Source organism: Panthera pardus, unplaced genomic scaffold (genome assembly GCF_024362965.1).
Source record: "Panthera pardus isolate Hobbes unplaced genomic scaffold, ASM2436296v1 HiC_scaffold_13, whole genome shotgun sequence".
NCBI lineage: Eukaryota > Metazoa > Chordata > Mammalia > Carnivora > Felidae > Panthera > Panthera pardus.
Genome location: NW_026526688.1, coordinates 170,704,721 through 170,720,723, shown reverse-complemented (window position 1 = coordinate 170,720,723; position 16,003 = coordinate 170,704,721). Strand labels below are relative to the sequence as shown.

The 16,003-nt window shown below is 44.3% G+C and overlaps 1 protein-coding gene across 9 annotated transcripts in view; it reads right to left on the bottom strand.

Annotated features, from left to right (window-relative positions):
* The window catches only part of APBB2 (amyloid beta precursor protein binding family B member 2), a 388,585-nt gene that overhangs the window by 119,799 nt on the left and 252,783 nt on the right, over nucleotides 1–16,003 (bottom strand). For 5 of the 9 annotated variants that reach the window (XM_019413467.2, XM_053901611.1, XM_053901610.1 and 2 more), the window contains 4 exons: nucleotides 11,981–12,189; nucleotides 2,358–2,420; nucleotides 1,879–1,964; nucleotides 1,724–1,784 (listed from right to left, as the gene is read on the bottom strand). In XM_019413467.2, coding sequence (XP_019269012.1) covers nucleotides 1,724–1,784; nucleotides 1,879–1,964; nucleotides 2,358–2,420; nucleotides 11,981–12,189 — 419 coding nt within the window. The remainder of the gene's footprint in view (nucleotides 1–1,723; nucleotides 1,785–1,878; nucleotides 1,965–2,357; nucleotides 2,421–11,980; nucleotides 12,190–16,003) is intronic. The other 4 variants (XM_019413533.2, XM_019413526.2, XM_019413479.2 and 1 more) reach the window with 3 other exon arrangements.

The window sequence follows — 16,003 nt, the reverse complement described above, 5'->3', positions numbered from 1 at the left end:
ACACCTGGTAGCAAAGCAAATTATTCCCAGCCCATCTTCCTGTTTTACTGCATCCGCTCCCTGCCACAGAATTTATCTTTAAAAGGCCAGCATGTCAGCAGCAGCCCAAGGACTTGTTCAGAATGCCACTTGCTCTAAGAATGGCCTTCATCCTAGGAGACCGTGCTTAGCATGAAGCTGAGCAGACCAGGATTGGCGGAGGCTTCCGCTGCAAGCCCTGACTCGCGCAGCATTGACGGCAATATGGCAGCAAAGGAGTCAACGTTTTCAAACTGCGTGGTGTCTCCCATGTGATGACTACGAAGGGAACTTATTTGCTGTTTTATTCATAGACACTGATCCGCTTTGGGACTCAGAAAAAATATCCAGGACCAGCTTGCAAATGGAAATGAAATATGAAGAATGAAAATGCAGAGCCCCTGTTCAAAAGGCAGGAAGAAAATGCTGTAAAAAGTACTGAAACAAAACTGTTTCCTTTCTTGTGCATTCTCTTTGCTCATTATGGTGTTTTTTACTTGGTATTTGAAGTCATGCTACCTTGGGCAAAGGGATACGTGCAGGGTTAAGTGTAGGCGCTCGCAGGTGCCCCAGGGCCCTGCGCGCCCCCCCCCCCCCCCCCACAAACCATCACCTTCTGGGCTTCCCCCATCCCACCAGCTGCTGGGCCGATGCTCCATGCCCTGCCCAGGAACAGGGAATCCCCTCTTCCCATGACCGTGACCCACAGCAGACAGGTGACCCCCAAGGGTATGGTGACATCTGTGCCAAGCACACTAGTGCTTAGACTGTGGACGGGCAGGGCCTCACCCCCACGGGACACACCTCTGTGCTGTCAGCCTGCACTGGGCAGGCCACTCTCTCACCCCTTTTCAAGATGCCACAGGCGCATGTGTCCCCAAGGCGAACTCTCCCCATGTTCACAGGCCCCTACTGGAATGGAAGGCACCAGTAACTGTTGGACGGAAGCAGGTGTGAGGATGTTCGGCAAGGCCCGAGGTGCCAAGCAGAGGGGGAACAGGCAGTTGAGAACCTCTCAGGGAGGTAGGGAAGTGGCAGGACTATGCATAAACCAAAGCTCCAACTTCCTGGGGCATGCTCCGCCACCACCCTGTTGGACTTCACTTACAAAAATGCAAAGTCAAAGATAAAATGATTAAGAATTTCAAGATGGCGACCACACACCATTAAACCCCAGGCACAGGACCTCGTGCAACTGCACTGGCCATACGCCCATGGTGGCCTTGCTGGTGCCCCACCAAAAGTCCAGAAGCAAAAGTTTACTCTCGTTTTCCACCATAAATCAGGCCTGTGTTTACGAAAATGATAGCAAAGGTGTGAGGCTGTCCTGGGAGAGGTGGGCACGAGGAGTCCTGTCCCACCTGTCAGCTGCGCCTCCCGTTGTTCTGCAAGGCAGAGCCTGCTTTGTCTCTAAAGGCTTCTGAAGCCCACCCGTCCGAACAATCATTTCAACCTACTACATTGTGCAAAGAGCCGATGCAGTGAGATGCAGGCAGAGTCTCGACGATCATGGAGACCCTCCCAAGCCTAACTTCTCCTGGGGATTTATTTTAAGTGTTGGAGAATCGGAAAGAGAGAGGATTGAGGAATAATTACATCGTAGGTGGCTCTGGGTTGATCGTTCATAAAAACCGAGCCATTTCCAAAGTCGTTACTTTGCTGCAAGAATATAACCTGGCTGCTGAAAAGCGGGTTTCGTACGAACCTTGGCTTCTGGGTCACTATTGATACTGCAGGAATCGTCGTCATCAGCATGGGGGGCATTTCTAGGGAGAAAAACAGAAAGCTGGACTTAGAATTCTACTGCAAACTCCAGTTGCACGAAGCGATGCATGACGGCAGGTCCTGCCGATGTCCTACCTGAGTTTCAAAGATGCATAGCGGAGTGTCGCTCCTTCAAACTCTTTTAAACTGGGGTCCGGGTTAACTGTAGCTGCATGCAAATCCTAGAGGAAAATAGACCCCTGTTAATGGAGAAAGGGGGAAGGCCCGTGACGTGGCCTCAAATATCAAAGGGGAGAAGAGTCCTCCCGGCATGAGGCAGAGAGTGTATGTGAGCTTAGGCAGGAGAGGGCATGCAAGGACCGCTGGGTGCTGGCTCGGTGCAAGCCCCGGTTTGTACAAGACAACGGGGAGCCTGGGGCAACCGGCTTGCCGTCATTCACAACGGGACACATTAAATAAAGGCAACATGTGTGTGAGCTGGACATCCCTAGCAAGAAGCCCCATCACTGCGTCCCTGCAGAATGGATGATATTCATGAAGAAGAAAAAGATACAGCCACAGCCATGCAAAAAGGACGAAATATTAAATGATCTAGAATCTGACAATATACTTGCCTTCCAAATGTCACTATTAATCTTTCCCCCATTCAGAACAGCAAAATCACTCCATGGCTGTTTCTAGACATATAATTATTCACATAGGAAAAAGCACATTGATTTAAAAAAAAAAAAAAAAAGAAAGAAGAAAAGAAAAAAAAAAAAACACAAGACACCGTTGTTAGCATTGATATTCACAGGATGGGTTAGGGAACAAATTCACTCTACCAGCAGCATGTTAGCTGGCTCTAGATCTAGATTATCACCTGCAGCCTAGAGCAAAAGGAGGACAGAGACGCAGTGTGCATTACTTACCACGGCAAACGCCTGAACACTATTAGCAGTCAGTGGTCTTCCACACGTGGCCTTAAAACCACACAATATGCTGCCAAGTACTAAATGCCTAGTGTACCTAATTCCACAGAAAACCTTCTCTCTTCCGGTAACCAAACAGAACTGTCTTCTTGAGGTGGGGGTGGAATTAGGGATGGTGCCTGTCGATGTGCACATCTGAAAACTGGGGAATGTCCCGGGCCAAGGGCATGAAAAGCTGGGGCTCAAATTATTTTCACATAAAAGAAAAAAGGAGGACAATGAGAGGGAAAGAGGGATATAAGAAAACACAGCCCGACGGCCACATCTGCTGAGATTTAACCTGACAAAAAATAGCTCTACACAACCTAATGTAAACTCTTCAAATTCATCAAAAGCTCTGCTTCTTTGCCACATAAGCTTCTTCATGAATTAGTATTTGATCACGAAAGGATTCTGTAAACATAATCGCAGAGCAAAGCACCAAGCCTTGCCTTGTTGGGAGAACGCTTGCGATAGATTTTTGACTCTAAACACCCCTTTCCATTCACCTCAGGCGACAGGCAATGTTGTTTGTGGTCTTTTTCTTTTCTTCTATATTGAGTGAATATTCAAATATTTTTCATCTAACATTTGGGGAAATAAATGAAGCACACAAAACCCAGAGACAGCCTCGTGTATCTGTTCCACTGATGTGTCAGGCCCATAACCTCTCTTCTTGAATGATAAATCAACCATGGAGACTTTCCACCTAAGTCCCTTCAACTAAGGTTCTTTGAAAATAAGAAGGGAATAGTGACCCCTAATTTCTGCTCATGACATTAGTCTGATTTTGACACCCACTCAAAGCCAAAGCAGCTAAGTTCAAACGAGCCAGGTGTTGAAAGAGGTGTTCAGTCAACTCCATGGGACTCAACGAGAGCAGAGGCACTGCAAATACAAATTTGTCATCACTATCACACAGCTGCTATCACTGTCACTCTCCTTTTTGGACTAAGCATCCGAACTGCAGGTTTTCCAAATAAAGTAGGACTTAGATCACTATATTTACTTTTTAAACAATCATCTGTCTTTCGTTGAGCAAAAGAGCAGGAATGCTGCCTCACCCTTTGCCTCTGTCCTTCCTCCATCCCCAAAAGCAGCATCCAGTTTTCACTGCTAAGAAAATTAATAACATAGGAGAGTCTTAACTTGTCAGCTGAGGTGACCTGTGAACCCCCTGAAATCAGGGTGGGGTTTTGTGTATGTGTGTTTCCTAGGGGAGAAGATCCTCAATTTTTCTCATTATCTGCAGAGGGGCCAGTAACCAAGAAAGGTTTTGAATCACCATTGCAGGGGTACTCATGATAAGGACGTGAAATACCAAGAATTCTGAGCTAGAATTTCTTTTTTTTTTTTTTTTAAAGGAAAACAAGCCTATTTGATCCCAAATCATCATCACTGTTTACATGTGAGCAATATTTGTTTTTCACTTCAGTTGAATGTTGAAAAAGGATATCAGATGGTGAATTAGTAAGACTCCAGGTAATTATGTTCTTGTAGAAAAAAAAAAAAAAGAGTGGGTGTCTGATAAAAGGAATCTGAAATCAAATTATCTTCAACAGACACTGTGTGGGACTAGAAATAAAGAGTATTTTTGCAAAACAAGTATTCAGAAGAGTCTTTGGCATTTAATTAAAATAGTTCTCTGTATGTGTGTATGGTTTAACAATTTTTTAAAATGTATTTACCCTTTGGATGTTGGGTCCCTATAACATAAAGGTTGATTATAATTCTAAGACTGTATGAATCCAGCTCTTATGCTACGGAGACATGAGTCAGCTGGCAAATTTCCAAAAATCACCTTTTGCAGATTTAAGTAAACAAAGGTCGTATACAGCAATTTTTCAAAAGCTAAAATAACATGGGTACTATTAAAGAAACCCTTTAGTACAAAACTCAATAAGGACTAGCATGTTATGACTAGGACAAAAGACCCTTTTCCCTCCTATATTAAAAAACCCTCATTTTTAGAAATTCTCTTCCCTGTATAAATGACCGTAATTTTCCTTTTTTAAAATTAAGGGCAACAAAAGATAAAAACCATCTGTCTTGAATTTTAAGAACTACATATTCTATTCATCTAATTTTTTTTAAATGTTTATTTATTGAGAGAGACAGAGTATGAGTGGGGGAGGGGCAGAGAGAGAGGGAGGCACAGAATCCCAAGCAGGCTCCAGGCTCCAAGCTGTCAGCACAGAGCCTGACATGGGGCTCGAACTCATGAACCATGATATCATGACCTGAGCCGAAGTTGGATGCTTAACCAACTGAGCCACCCAGGGGCCCCTCATCTAATTTTTTAAAGCGAGACTACACCACTTTAGCTAATAATTTTTTTAAAGAAAACAACCCAAAGAACTTGTTTGGTTCTCCAGAAAGTCTGCAGCCATCCCGGTCTGCAGTCTGCATGGTGGGAGTGAGAGGTGAAAGAAAGGATGAGACAAAGAGAAAAACAGTGAGAGAGGGAAAGGCAGGTGGGCAATTTGCCTTAGGAAGGACAAGACTGACAGGGGAAAAGGCCAGTGAAGGAAGAACAGAGATCATTTTCCATGAGCAATGTCCCCCCAACTAATAATCTTGCAGGTGATGCAGCTAAATCTTGGCACAGTGGTGTTCTGGTGCCAGTTACAGGTGTTTCTCCGGGTGCTTCTCCCAACCTTGACCAGGTGAAGCACCCCTTACCCTGATCAAAGTGACCATGCTGAATTCTGGGAGAGCTGTGGAGACTCTCAGCTCCTCAGAGGCAGTGTGTCCCTGATGACTGACCCAGCCCCTGGAGCATGGTGCTTATCATGACCCTCCATGACCTTTCAGCATGGTGCCATTCACGGCCACACAGCAGACTCTGTGTGAGGATGGACCCACGAAGGGAATCCAATTGTATACCTTGACTACTGAGAGTTTTCTTCTTCCTGATTTCTCTTCTGAGATCTTAGAAAGCAAGTCCACAAGTCAAACAGGAAGGCTGCCCTGCTCTTCTGCTGGAAGCAAGCTTACATCATGTTCTTGAGGATGTTCGAGGGGGAAGAGAAAGCCTCTAAGAAGTGGTATCAAAATGTAAGCTGGAGAGCAAACACGGAAGGTGAACCTGCCGAGAACCAGGCAGAGAGCAAAGCAAAAGAACGAACATTCTGTAGTGACTTTGACGGAAGGTAGAATCATCACCTCCACGGGCACTTCAGAAGTTCTGCAGCAAAGCCCGCATTCAAACCCTGCCTCTGCTCTCATCTGCTTTGTGACTTCAGCTCCTTGTCTATGAAATAGGGCTAAGAGGACCTCACCATCAGAGTGTGGGCAAACTGAGATTAAGAACACTAGCAATTAGCACAGGGACTGGCTGCCCGAAGGTGCCCAAGGTGGCAGTTTCCGTATCTTCTACTCTTTTCCATGGAGGAAAAAAAATAAGGCCATTTGTAAGAATAAAAAGTTTGGGGACCTATGGACGACAAAGTGTTAATGAATTATGCTTCTTCATCCTCTTTTGCCACGACTTGAGCCTCTGTATGTGTGGCCTTGATGATAAAAGACAGAGCACCTTAATCTTGGAACACGAAGGAACAGTCCAGGCGATGTTAATGAGCACTAAATTCATATATATGTGCATATTTTAAACTTCTTTTTAAAATGCATTCTGTGTTTTGTTGGATGTGACACTGTCTCAGAAGAATAGAGTGACGGTTTATCACACAAACATAACCCAGAGAAGTAATAGAAAAAAAAAAAAAAAGAGAGAGAGACAGAGAGACAGAGAGAGTCAAACTACCAAACAGACTGACAAACGCTTGAGGAACTAAATTAGTGTCTGTGAGCTAGGGGAGCGTCAGGAGCCCGGGGACACTAGTACTGGCTTTGCTGTGACAGTAAGTCAACTAAGAGCTCCCTCAGCTATGAAACTGGTTTATTCCTTCATTCAGCCAACATTTAATGAATATCACCCTGTACGAACCCTATGCCAGGTGCTGAGGACACAAAATGAGGGGGGACAGGCCTTGGCCCCCCACCCCAAAGAGGGAGACTGACATGCCACCAGTTAATAATACTACAAAAAGACCCTATGGAATCAAGGGCTTTCAAAAAAAAGTTCAGGGATGAGCGCAGTAATTCCCAGGAGAAGTAGGATGAGTCCAGAGAGGAGGTAACATATAAACAAAGACAGGGAGACGAGCTTCACCAAAGTGCCAGCTCTTGTATCTACTCAGCACAAAATCACCTGGAAAGCTTATGATAAAGGCAGATTTCCAGGTCCCACCCCTAGAGGGTCTAGCTCAGTGGCCTGGGGTAGGACCAAGGAATCAAAATGTCCTACAAGCCTCAGAGGTCACCTTGGCCACAATCCTTGACCCACAGGCTCACAGGCTCAGAAATACTGCCATGGGAGTGCCTGGTTAGCTCAGTCGCTCAGGTGTCCAACTTCAACTCAGGTCATGATCTCACGGTTCATGAGTTCGAGCTCTGCATCGGGGTTTGTGCTGGACAGCGCGCAGCCCGCTTTGGATTCTGTGTCTCCCTCTCTCTCTGCCTCTCCCCAACTCTCTCTCAAAAATAAGTAAGACATTAAAAACAAACAAAAAAAAGCACTGACGAGGCCCTTCTTGAGGATTCTTGCCAGTCACGATTACTTGATCGGGTCAAGAAGCTCAGTAAAAAGATGCCAGAATAGCTCCTTTGTGTTTTCATCTTATTTCTAAGTGTATAAGAAATTCCACAGTTCTAATGTAATATGCGGATTTTCCCCTCCCAGGGGGTGAGCTGCTCAGGGCCCTGACAAACACCACGAGCGATGCAGCAAGAACAGAGCGAATTGTGATCAAGAAAAGATCACAGTTCTGAGAAACGATTCCACCTTCCCTTGCTTCAGACCCACTTTCTCCTCCATCCTGTTTAAGGAACCAGGAAACACCTTCAGTTGAAAACACTGAAAGGCGAGACTTGCCTACAGGCCAACAGTTATTCATAAAAATATTTTGTGTGGCTCCCTCTTCTCTCTAAATTTCGACATCCAAGGAATTTGGAACAAATCAGTGGACTGAAGGGAGACTACTGTGGGCCAAATTTCAATAGCAAATGCTTCCTGAGCCGTTTATAAACTTCAGAAAATACTGCTGGCATGTACAGAGGAAATATTATCCACTGTGCTTGACACTTCCCTGGTGAACTTTGGAATGTGAAATGTAAAATTTGCAAACTGTAAGGAAGCCTTCAGTCCTAAACTTTTGTGAAGCAGAGTCAACAGATTTGGCACCAACTTGGAGTTTTTTGTTTTTTTTTTTTTTAAACGAGCTCGGGGAAAAGCTGAATAAAATATGCGTTTCTAACACGACATATTACAAGTTTCTTTTCATCCTTAACATTTTGCTTTCTCTTGTGGTTCCAAATTAGTTGAAATAGAGTCTATTTAGGGATCAAAGAAACGGTGTCAGAGAAATAATCATTTCTCTTCCACTGTCATTAGCACCTGAGACAACGTTTTCAAGAGAAGTCATTTTCTAGCAGGCTCTGCTCGTGACGTGGCCCTCCGTTGGGCTGAGATTTGAGACTTGCCAAGTCTCCTGTAAACGGTACAGTGAAGCCTGGGGTAGGTTGGGGGTGGGCGGATCTTCATTTGAGCCTGGCTCCACCCCCGTTCGGTGTGTGGCCTCGGGCAAGCTTCACCACGCTGTCTTAGTGTTGTCAAATGTAAAAAGTCAGTGACAACTACAGTACCAGCTGCAGAGGGTTTTACGAGGAGTCGAGGAGTTGTGAGATCAAGCCATGAGCTCGGCACCATGAACACTCCATTACCCTTAGTGCCTCTGGTTTAACATCCGTGTCAGCGCCTGCACGTCCCGGGTATATGGCAGGCTGGGTTTGTCTCCAACTCCCCCTCCTCCTCTCTCTACCTGTTCATACCTTTGCTTCTGTGCTTTTAATTTACTGCCTTTTAAATGTGCTCAGTTCTTTTGCTTACGGCCTTACGCACAGGAGGGAAATGTGTATGAAGTCAACAACTGAAAGGCTGATCTGAAGAAAATATATTCCACTGATCTATTAAAGTGCTGGAGGGGCGTGGCTCTCTCTCTGAACCTTAAAATGACACATCTGTTAACAAACTGCCTTGGAGGGATAAGGGTCGACACAATGGCATGGTTAACAGCAGAAGAGAGGAATGAGACCAACAGCAAGGTGGAAATTGACACACTACTGGGGGCAGAGCATAATATCTAAAGTCAGAGAGCTAGGCACATGCCCATCCTACCCCAGCTGCATGGCTACTGAGCTCACTGAACTTCGGTTAACTCTTTTATTTATTTATTTTGAGAGAGAGAGAGATAGAGAGAGAGGCAGACAGAGAGGGAGAAAGAGAATCACAAGCAGGCTCCATACTGTCGGTACAGAGCCTGATTCTGATGTGGAGCTCGAACTCCGGAACTGTGAGATCATGACCTGAGCCGAAATCGAGAGTCAGAGGTTTGACCAACTGAGCCACCTAGGTGCCCTCAGTTAACTCTTTTCTTCTTCTTCTTCTTCTTCTTTTTTTTTTTTATTTTTTATTTTTTAATGTTTTTTTTTGAGAGAGAGAGAAAGAGACAGAGCATGAGCAGGGGAGGGGTAGGGAGAGGGGGAGACATTGAATCCGAAGCAGGCTCCAGGCTCTGAGCTGTCAGCACAGAACCTGACACAGGGCTCAATCCCACGAACTGTGAGATCATGACCTGAGCCAAAGTCAGATGCTTAACTGACTGAGACACCCAGGCGCCCCAACTCTTTTCTTAAATAAGGAATATATTAGCGGTCTTCTCCATCTTGAGGGGAACAAATGACACTTATGAAAATACACTGAAAACCACAATAAATCATGAATAGCAGCAGGGAGGCTGAGTGCTGTGGATACATTAGGGAAACATTAAGCTCTAGGAGAGGAAGCAGGAAGCAAGAGCCATGGGACACAATCTGAGCCTGGAAAGGGGCCCTGAGTAATAGCTAGGATGGGAATGGGAAGCAGGTGTAGACAGAGGAAGAACAGGCATATGTGGGCATCAGAAGGAGGCCCAGGAATTAGAGGTGGACTCTGCTACCTGGTAATCTTCCTGAGGGTTCGCTGCCTATCTGTGATGCATTCTTCCCAAGATTTTCTGTAGAAAATGTGGAAACAAAAATCTGCCATATTAGTTGAAGAAATAAAAAATTCAAGTCACAGAAACTTGGGATGCCCTCCTTTGACTTTACCACACCCACACCTTGGTCTCAGGATGCAGGCTTCAAGAACTTCATCTCTTGCACGGAGGGAGGACAAGAGGTTCACTGGACAAAAGGGACATGTCAAAGTGAGGCCAATCTAACCTCTGGGACAATGAGAAAGCGCAGTAGGCTGAGATCCTAAAGCCAAGGAGGTTGAGCGAGAACAACTATGGCCTAGGATTCAGGAGCATTCAGGATCTCTGAGTTCTAGATCCAATGGTGCCACCAGTCACGGACCTCTCTGCGCTTCAGCTTCCCTGTTTGTAATGTGTGGGGGGGGATCAGCTGATTCTTTCCCACCCTGACACTCCCCGCCCCCCGCCATAGGGCACCCCCATGTGGTGAAGATGGTTAAAGGGTTGTAATAGGGGAATGAAGACCTGGAATGGAGAAAGAGATTCTAACAAAGATGCAAAGAGAAAAGAGGTACAGGAAAGAAAGAGAGAGGATGTCTGCTCTTAGTGAGCAGAGGCTGTGTCCTGGCTGGCTCCGCTTCTGGGAGGCCACTTGATGGTCCAGTGACAAATGCCAAGACGCAATTAGACTGAGACAGGAGAAGGACTCCACTTCATGCTAAGCTCTTTGAGGCTCATCTTTATCCCCCAGCAAACCTAACACAAGATGAGTAAATGAATGGAATTTGCTCAGTGAATAGGAACATTATGCCTCAATAAAGTCATCCAGTGATTAGCAACAAAATCCTATGTGGTTCAGTAATACTGAAGCGTGTGCCTATCAGTGTCAGGTACCAACAAACCAAGGCCCTTGGCTATCACCGTAAGTAGAGCTCACCCCAACCCATCGCTTGAAAGATGGAGAGGGGCGCCTGGCTGGCTCAGTCCGTTAAGCATAAAGCATTTGTCTGACTCTTGGTTTTGGCTCAGGTCATGATCTCATGGTCCATGACATCAAGCCCTGCACTGGGCTCTGTGCTGACAGCACGGAGCCTGCTTGGGATTCTTTCTCTCCCCCTCTCTCTCTCAAAATAAAAAAATAAACTTTAAAAAAAAAGAGAAAGAAAGAAAAATGGAGAATATGGGGCCTAGGCAGGGTAAGTGAGGTGCTGAAGCCCTGTAAGAGCAGGCATGTGATTGGAATGTAGATCTCACTGCCTCCCAGAGAAGACGAAATAAAGAACCACAGATGTAAGAAACAAGACACTGTCTACTTTCATGACAAGAAGGGTCATAATAGTTGCAAATATGGAGAGGAGCCTTGCAGGTGAGAGATGCAGGTTAGATGCCCTCTGTGTCCTCAAAGTAAAGGAAAATGGGTTGTTGAAAAAACAGAAGACTGTGGTCAGGCAGGCAGAAATGCCTGCGTGTTAGGGATCCAACTACTTTGCTGAAAAAAGCCATTACTTAATAGTGACCTTTTCCAACTGCAATTCTCTTGAATACTCAGTTATCAGGATTCACAAAGGTTAGCTGCAAGAATCTCTGTGTTAATAAATACCACGTGGAATTTTTTCAAGCTGCAATTCTTTGTTTAAACATCATATTTCTTCCTCATGGAGAGCAGAAATTTATGCTGCTATTTATGTCTAAAATAACATCACTTCTGCTAAATAAACAGATCCTTTAAAAAAATAGAAATCAAGCATTTGAAGGCTCTCAAGGGTTATTCCTGCAGACATCCCCTCCATGCAACCAAAAGGACCCAAGGCTAATAAGATATGCAGTAATTATAACACGTCTGGCCAAGAGACGTCCTTCTGTGTGTAAATATTTTATGGGGCAGCGCCATGCAATGGCACCTATGGAGTAAAGTATTGCCTCAGTGAGCCTCAGGGAATCTTAAGCACTTCTCATTAATCAGCCTCTCTTAACTTTCTGTACCTAGAATGCTGTTTCAAGAAACCAAAAGCCACTAAAAAATGAAAACATCCCTGAAAGATGGTATTAACGCTATTTACACTAAGAGGAAGCATTTCTGCGGTTTCAAATGCAGCATGCATGATAATCAAAAACCTTACCTTGATGACCTGTTGGGGCAGAAGCAACAAGTCTAAAGAGAAATCACAAGTAACATCCACTCTACTAAGCTGTTAAAAAGATACTCCATTTTACCTCGTGCTCTGGGGTAGGAGATGGCGTTACAGAACTAAGTGACCCTTTTCTAGAACCATGGAGATCTGCTGGGGTGGAGACAGGGCGCTCCCACTGAGTGGTCCCTGTTGGTATGTGCCAATAATAGGTCCCAGCGACGTCAACGATTCTCTTCCAGCCAGGCGGCAAATCCGGATCGGTCTGAAAGGAGTGATCACTCCATATATCTGCTGGGAAACGGAAAATAAGAGGGTTTTATTAAAAGCGAAACAATTACAGTGTTCCAATTTCATCCCTAAGAGTTTGGAGAATCCCACAGGCAGATGCGTCCACAGCACTAATGAGAACTAAAGACATCTTATGGACACAGAGTATGGTAAAGGGGACGATAATGGAAAGAAACAAGAGAAGAACTGGAAAAGAAGACGGACACTTGAGAATACAGACATTAAGGACCCGTCATCAAGTCATCTTACAGCTTCAAGACTCCTGTGAGCAACTTAAAAGCTCCATTAGCCGAAATCAACGACCCAAGCAAAATTCGCGAGGTTACAGGCAAAATCTACTGACTCCTTTATAAATCAGGAAGATTTACTGGTTGGCATCTTATACCATTTTCAGCAATGGGTGGAACTCTTCTTTTCTTTAATCACTTTCCATAAATGAGTACTGTATTTATAGCTTTGCTTTTACAACTCCTCCCATTTGACTGTCCACATCTACAAAGTAGCAGTGTCTTTTCTAACACTCTACAATTTGAAATTGCGCACAGAAGATTCCTAAGGAAGGCAGACTAGAAAATCCCTGGAATTCAAGAAGGGACCAGACCGACTATAAAAACAGGTCATGAAGGAGGGTGAGTGTGAAATATGACAGAGAATGGTGGGGACTGTGGCGAAATGGAAAGCATGTGCGAAGTCCAAAGGCTTTCAAATTAAAAAAAAAATAATGTGTTATATTATGTATGTGTATAGCAGGGGGAGTATGTGTATAGCAGGGGGAGTAAAATACACATGTTGGGCAATTTCAGCGATCTCTGGCCTGTATCAACATTTTATCAGTTTACTGGGTAATTATTTGCTTTTTAAAAATCTCATTTTGGCCTTCTTTGAGTTGAATATGAAATGAGTGGGCAAGAAAAGAGGAGAGAGAAGGAAGCAGAGTAGGAAATCCATAAAGAAGGAGCCACCGTGGAGAAATCACAGGTAGCTGTATCAACATATGTACATATATAGGTAGTGAAACTTCAGAAACTTGTGCTTTAAATCTGAGGATCGCTTTTTTTCTAAGGATGAGACCTATGGGGCCACTCGTCAGAGGAGAAGCACGTGGGCTTTGCTCTGTGCAAATGCCACTGCATCACGTGGGCAGGCGTCACTGACTGTTACAGCGACAACAAGAAAAAAAGGAACCAAACAAAGAGGTTGATTAAGACTATGGGCACAGATGCGCATTCATGCGGTGGTTTGGCATCCCAGCATTCACTTTTCTCATTTAAATCTGCCAGGGGCAAAACTGCCACTTGTCTCAAATTATGATGGACATTCCCCCTCCCCCTACAGGAAATTAAGCATGATTACATAATTTCAACTTAACTAAAATTTTCAGAAACAACTTGAAACAAACATGTATACACTCCTTTGTCCTGTGTCCTTTTCAGTGGTGCGTAGGGGTTGTTTTTAGCATCTCAAGTGGGACAGGAAAAATAAAATACACAGGTCTCTGGATTAAGTTGGGAGAAAAACCTTGTCCCATTCTAGTGGTTTACAGAACCAAGCTTTGCGGCTTGAAACTCTTGAAAGGGCATAAAGAGGCTGCTAGTTACCATTTCTGTGGTTTTTGAGGTCTGAGGGTCTGAGTTTACACATTTACCCTTGTTGTCTCTACAGTTGGGACATAAGCACATAGGCAGGATACCACCTTCAGAATATGGAATCATGTTGGACCAAGGACAGAAAGCAACATCAGTGGCCTTTGGGTTTGGCTGTCTATCCAGAACCTTGAAGGCAGCAGAAGAGCATAGCGCTCTTCTGTCTGCAAACAGACCTACCTGCCTATATTTGGTTTACATTCTGAGGCTCTGCTGAGATTTTGTTGGAATTAAAACAAAAAGGAGATTTCTTCTGGTGCTAAAAATTGATGATGATATGATTATGATAGAGGAAGTGAGGTTGGCACATTGACAGTATTATTAACAGTTCCAGAAACATGTATAGAATCCCTTCCACATCATCCCACACTGGGTTTTAAGGGACATAAGCCCTTAAATTAGGGCAAAGAGACATCATATCTGTCTTGTTCATCATCATATTCCCAATACCTAGAATGGCAGGTGTTCAATAACAGTGAGTTGGATGGATAGACGGTGGATGGATGGAAGGAACGAAGGAAGGAAGAATTAAGAAGGAGGGAAAAATAAATGACTGAATGAAGTCTTTGAATGGTGGGAATTGGAACTTAGCAAAAGAAGAATTCTGAAGAAATCAGTTCTGTGCAGTTTCACAAAACAGAGCAATTTCACAACCCCCAAGAATAGCAATGTCTACTTTCCTTGATGGTGTATCTGAATGTTCTTATGGATAAAAGGAAACATAATATGACAAATTGGAAAGAGTCCTGGGCTGGTGGCCAAGAGACTCTAAGTTGAGATTTTGGTTCTTTTTTTTTTTTTTTTTTTTTTTTTTTATTGATAGGTACCACAGGGAACACTAAAAAAAATTTTCTGAGGCACCTCGGCCTCATTACATTTCCTTTTGTTTAATCTTGTTAGCCCCCAATTTCCTTTGTTTTCCTACGTAAAATTAGGTACACACTTAAATAAGTACTTTGGACCTTATTCAACAGGTCAGTGGTTTTCAACTTTTATCAAAGTGGGAGGAAGACAGTGGTGTAGGCAGATGGAAGCCCAGACCCCTCCAGGCCCTACTGACCACACCAGCACCATTTTTCAGTTTCCACTACTGGTCTTACATGTACGATTTTCCTTGAAAACAGAGATCAGGGTTTTGTTTGTTTGTTTTTGCTTAAAATAAAGTTTGACACCATAGCTAAAGCAAAAGTACAGTGGGGCCAAGACATCTAAACCCCAAGAAGCTGCTTCTGTCAACGATTATTCAAAATATTGCAAAGCAGCTTAAAATAGTTGAGTACCATAGTGCACGTGGCATGAAGGAGGGCACGCAGACTAAATCAATATAGGAAAAATCTATAAACACCAGGTGATTAGAGGAGAGAGTTCCAACCCCTTCTGATTCTCAGAAAATTACTTTGTGTAGCTTTGCTGGAGACAAAGGAGCTGATGCTGCAGAAAGGAAATGGTTGCTGATAGTTTCAATGCCCTTCTGATTCTCAGCAGTTTTCTCACACTGAGTTGTCTGTCATGAGCCCCTTCTTGGCAGATCTGCTTAGAGTTCTGAAGTCTTGGTATTCTTAGTTTTCAGCGGGAACACACTGAAAGACCTCCATACTGGAGAACTCTTTTCTTTTGGGGTGAGTCACTGTGGAACAATAACCTTAGGAAGATCCATTCAGCACTGGCCAGCATAAAGCAAACCACAGGATTCCATCCCAGTTACCCAATGTCAGGATTGGAACTCAGACCAACTGTTGGTAGGGAGTGGGGTGACTTAAGGAAAGATTTATAGGAGAGTTAAAATGGAGAAATCTATAGAAAGCTGGAAGAGTATTTTTTTAATGTTTATGTTTATTTTTGAGAAAGAGAGAGAGAGAGAGAGAGAGAGAGAGAGAGAGAGAGAGAGAGAATATGAGGGGGGGGGGCAGAGAGAGACAGAGACATAGAATCTGAAGCAGGCTCCAAGCTCTGAGCTGTCAGCACACAGCCTGATGCAGGGCTTGAACTCACAAACGGTGAGATCATGACCTGAGCCGAAGTCAGATGCTTAACCGACTGAGTTACCCAGGTGCCCAGCCTGAAGAGTGTTTTTAAACATTCCAGTAAAACTAGAAATCAGGGGAGTCAGCAAAGACTCTAAATACGGCACAACACAGCCTGGCATGCAACCAAGTGTGAACTCTGTACGGGGC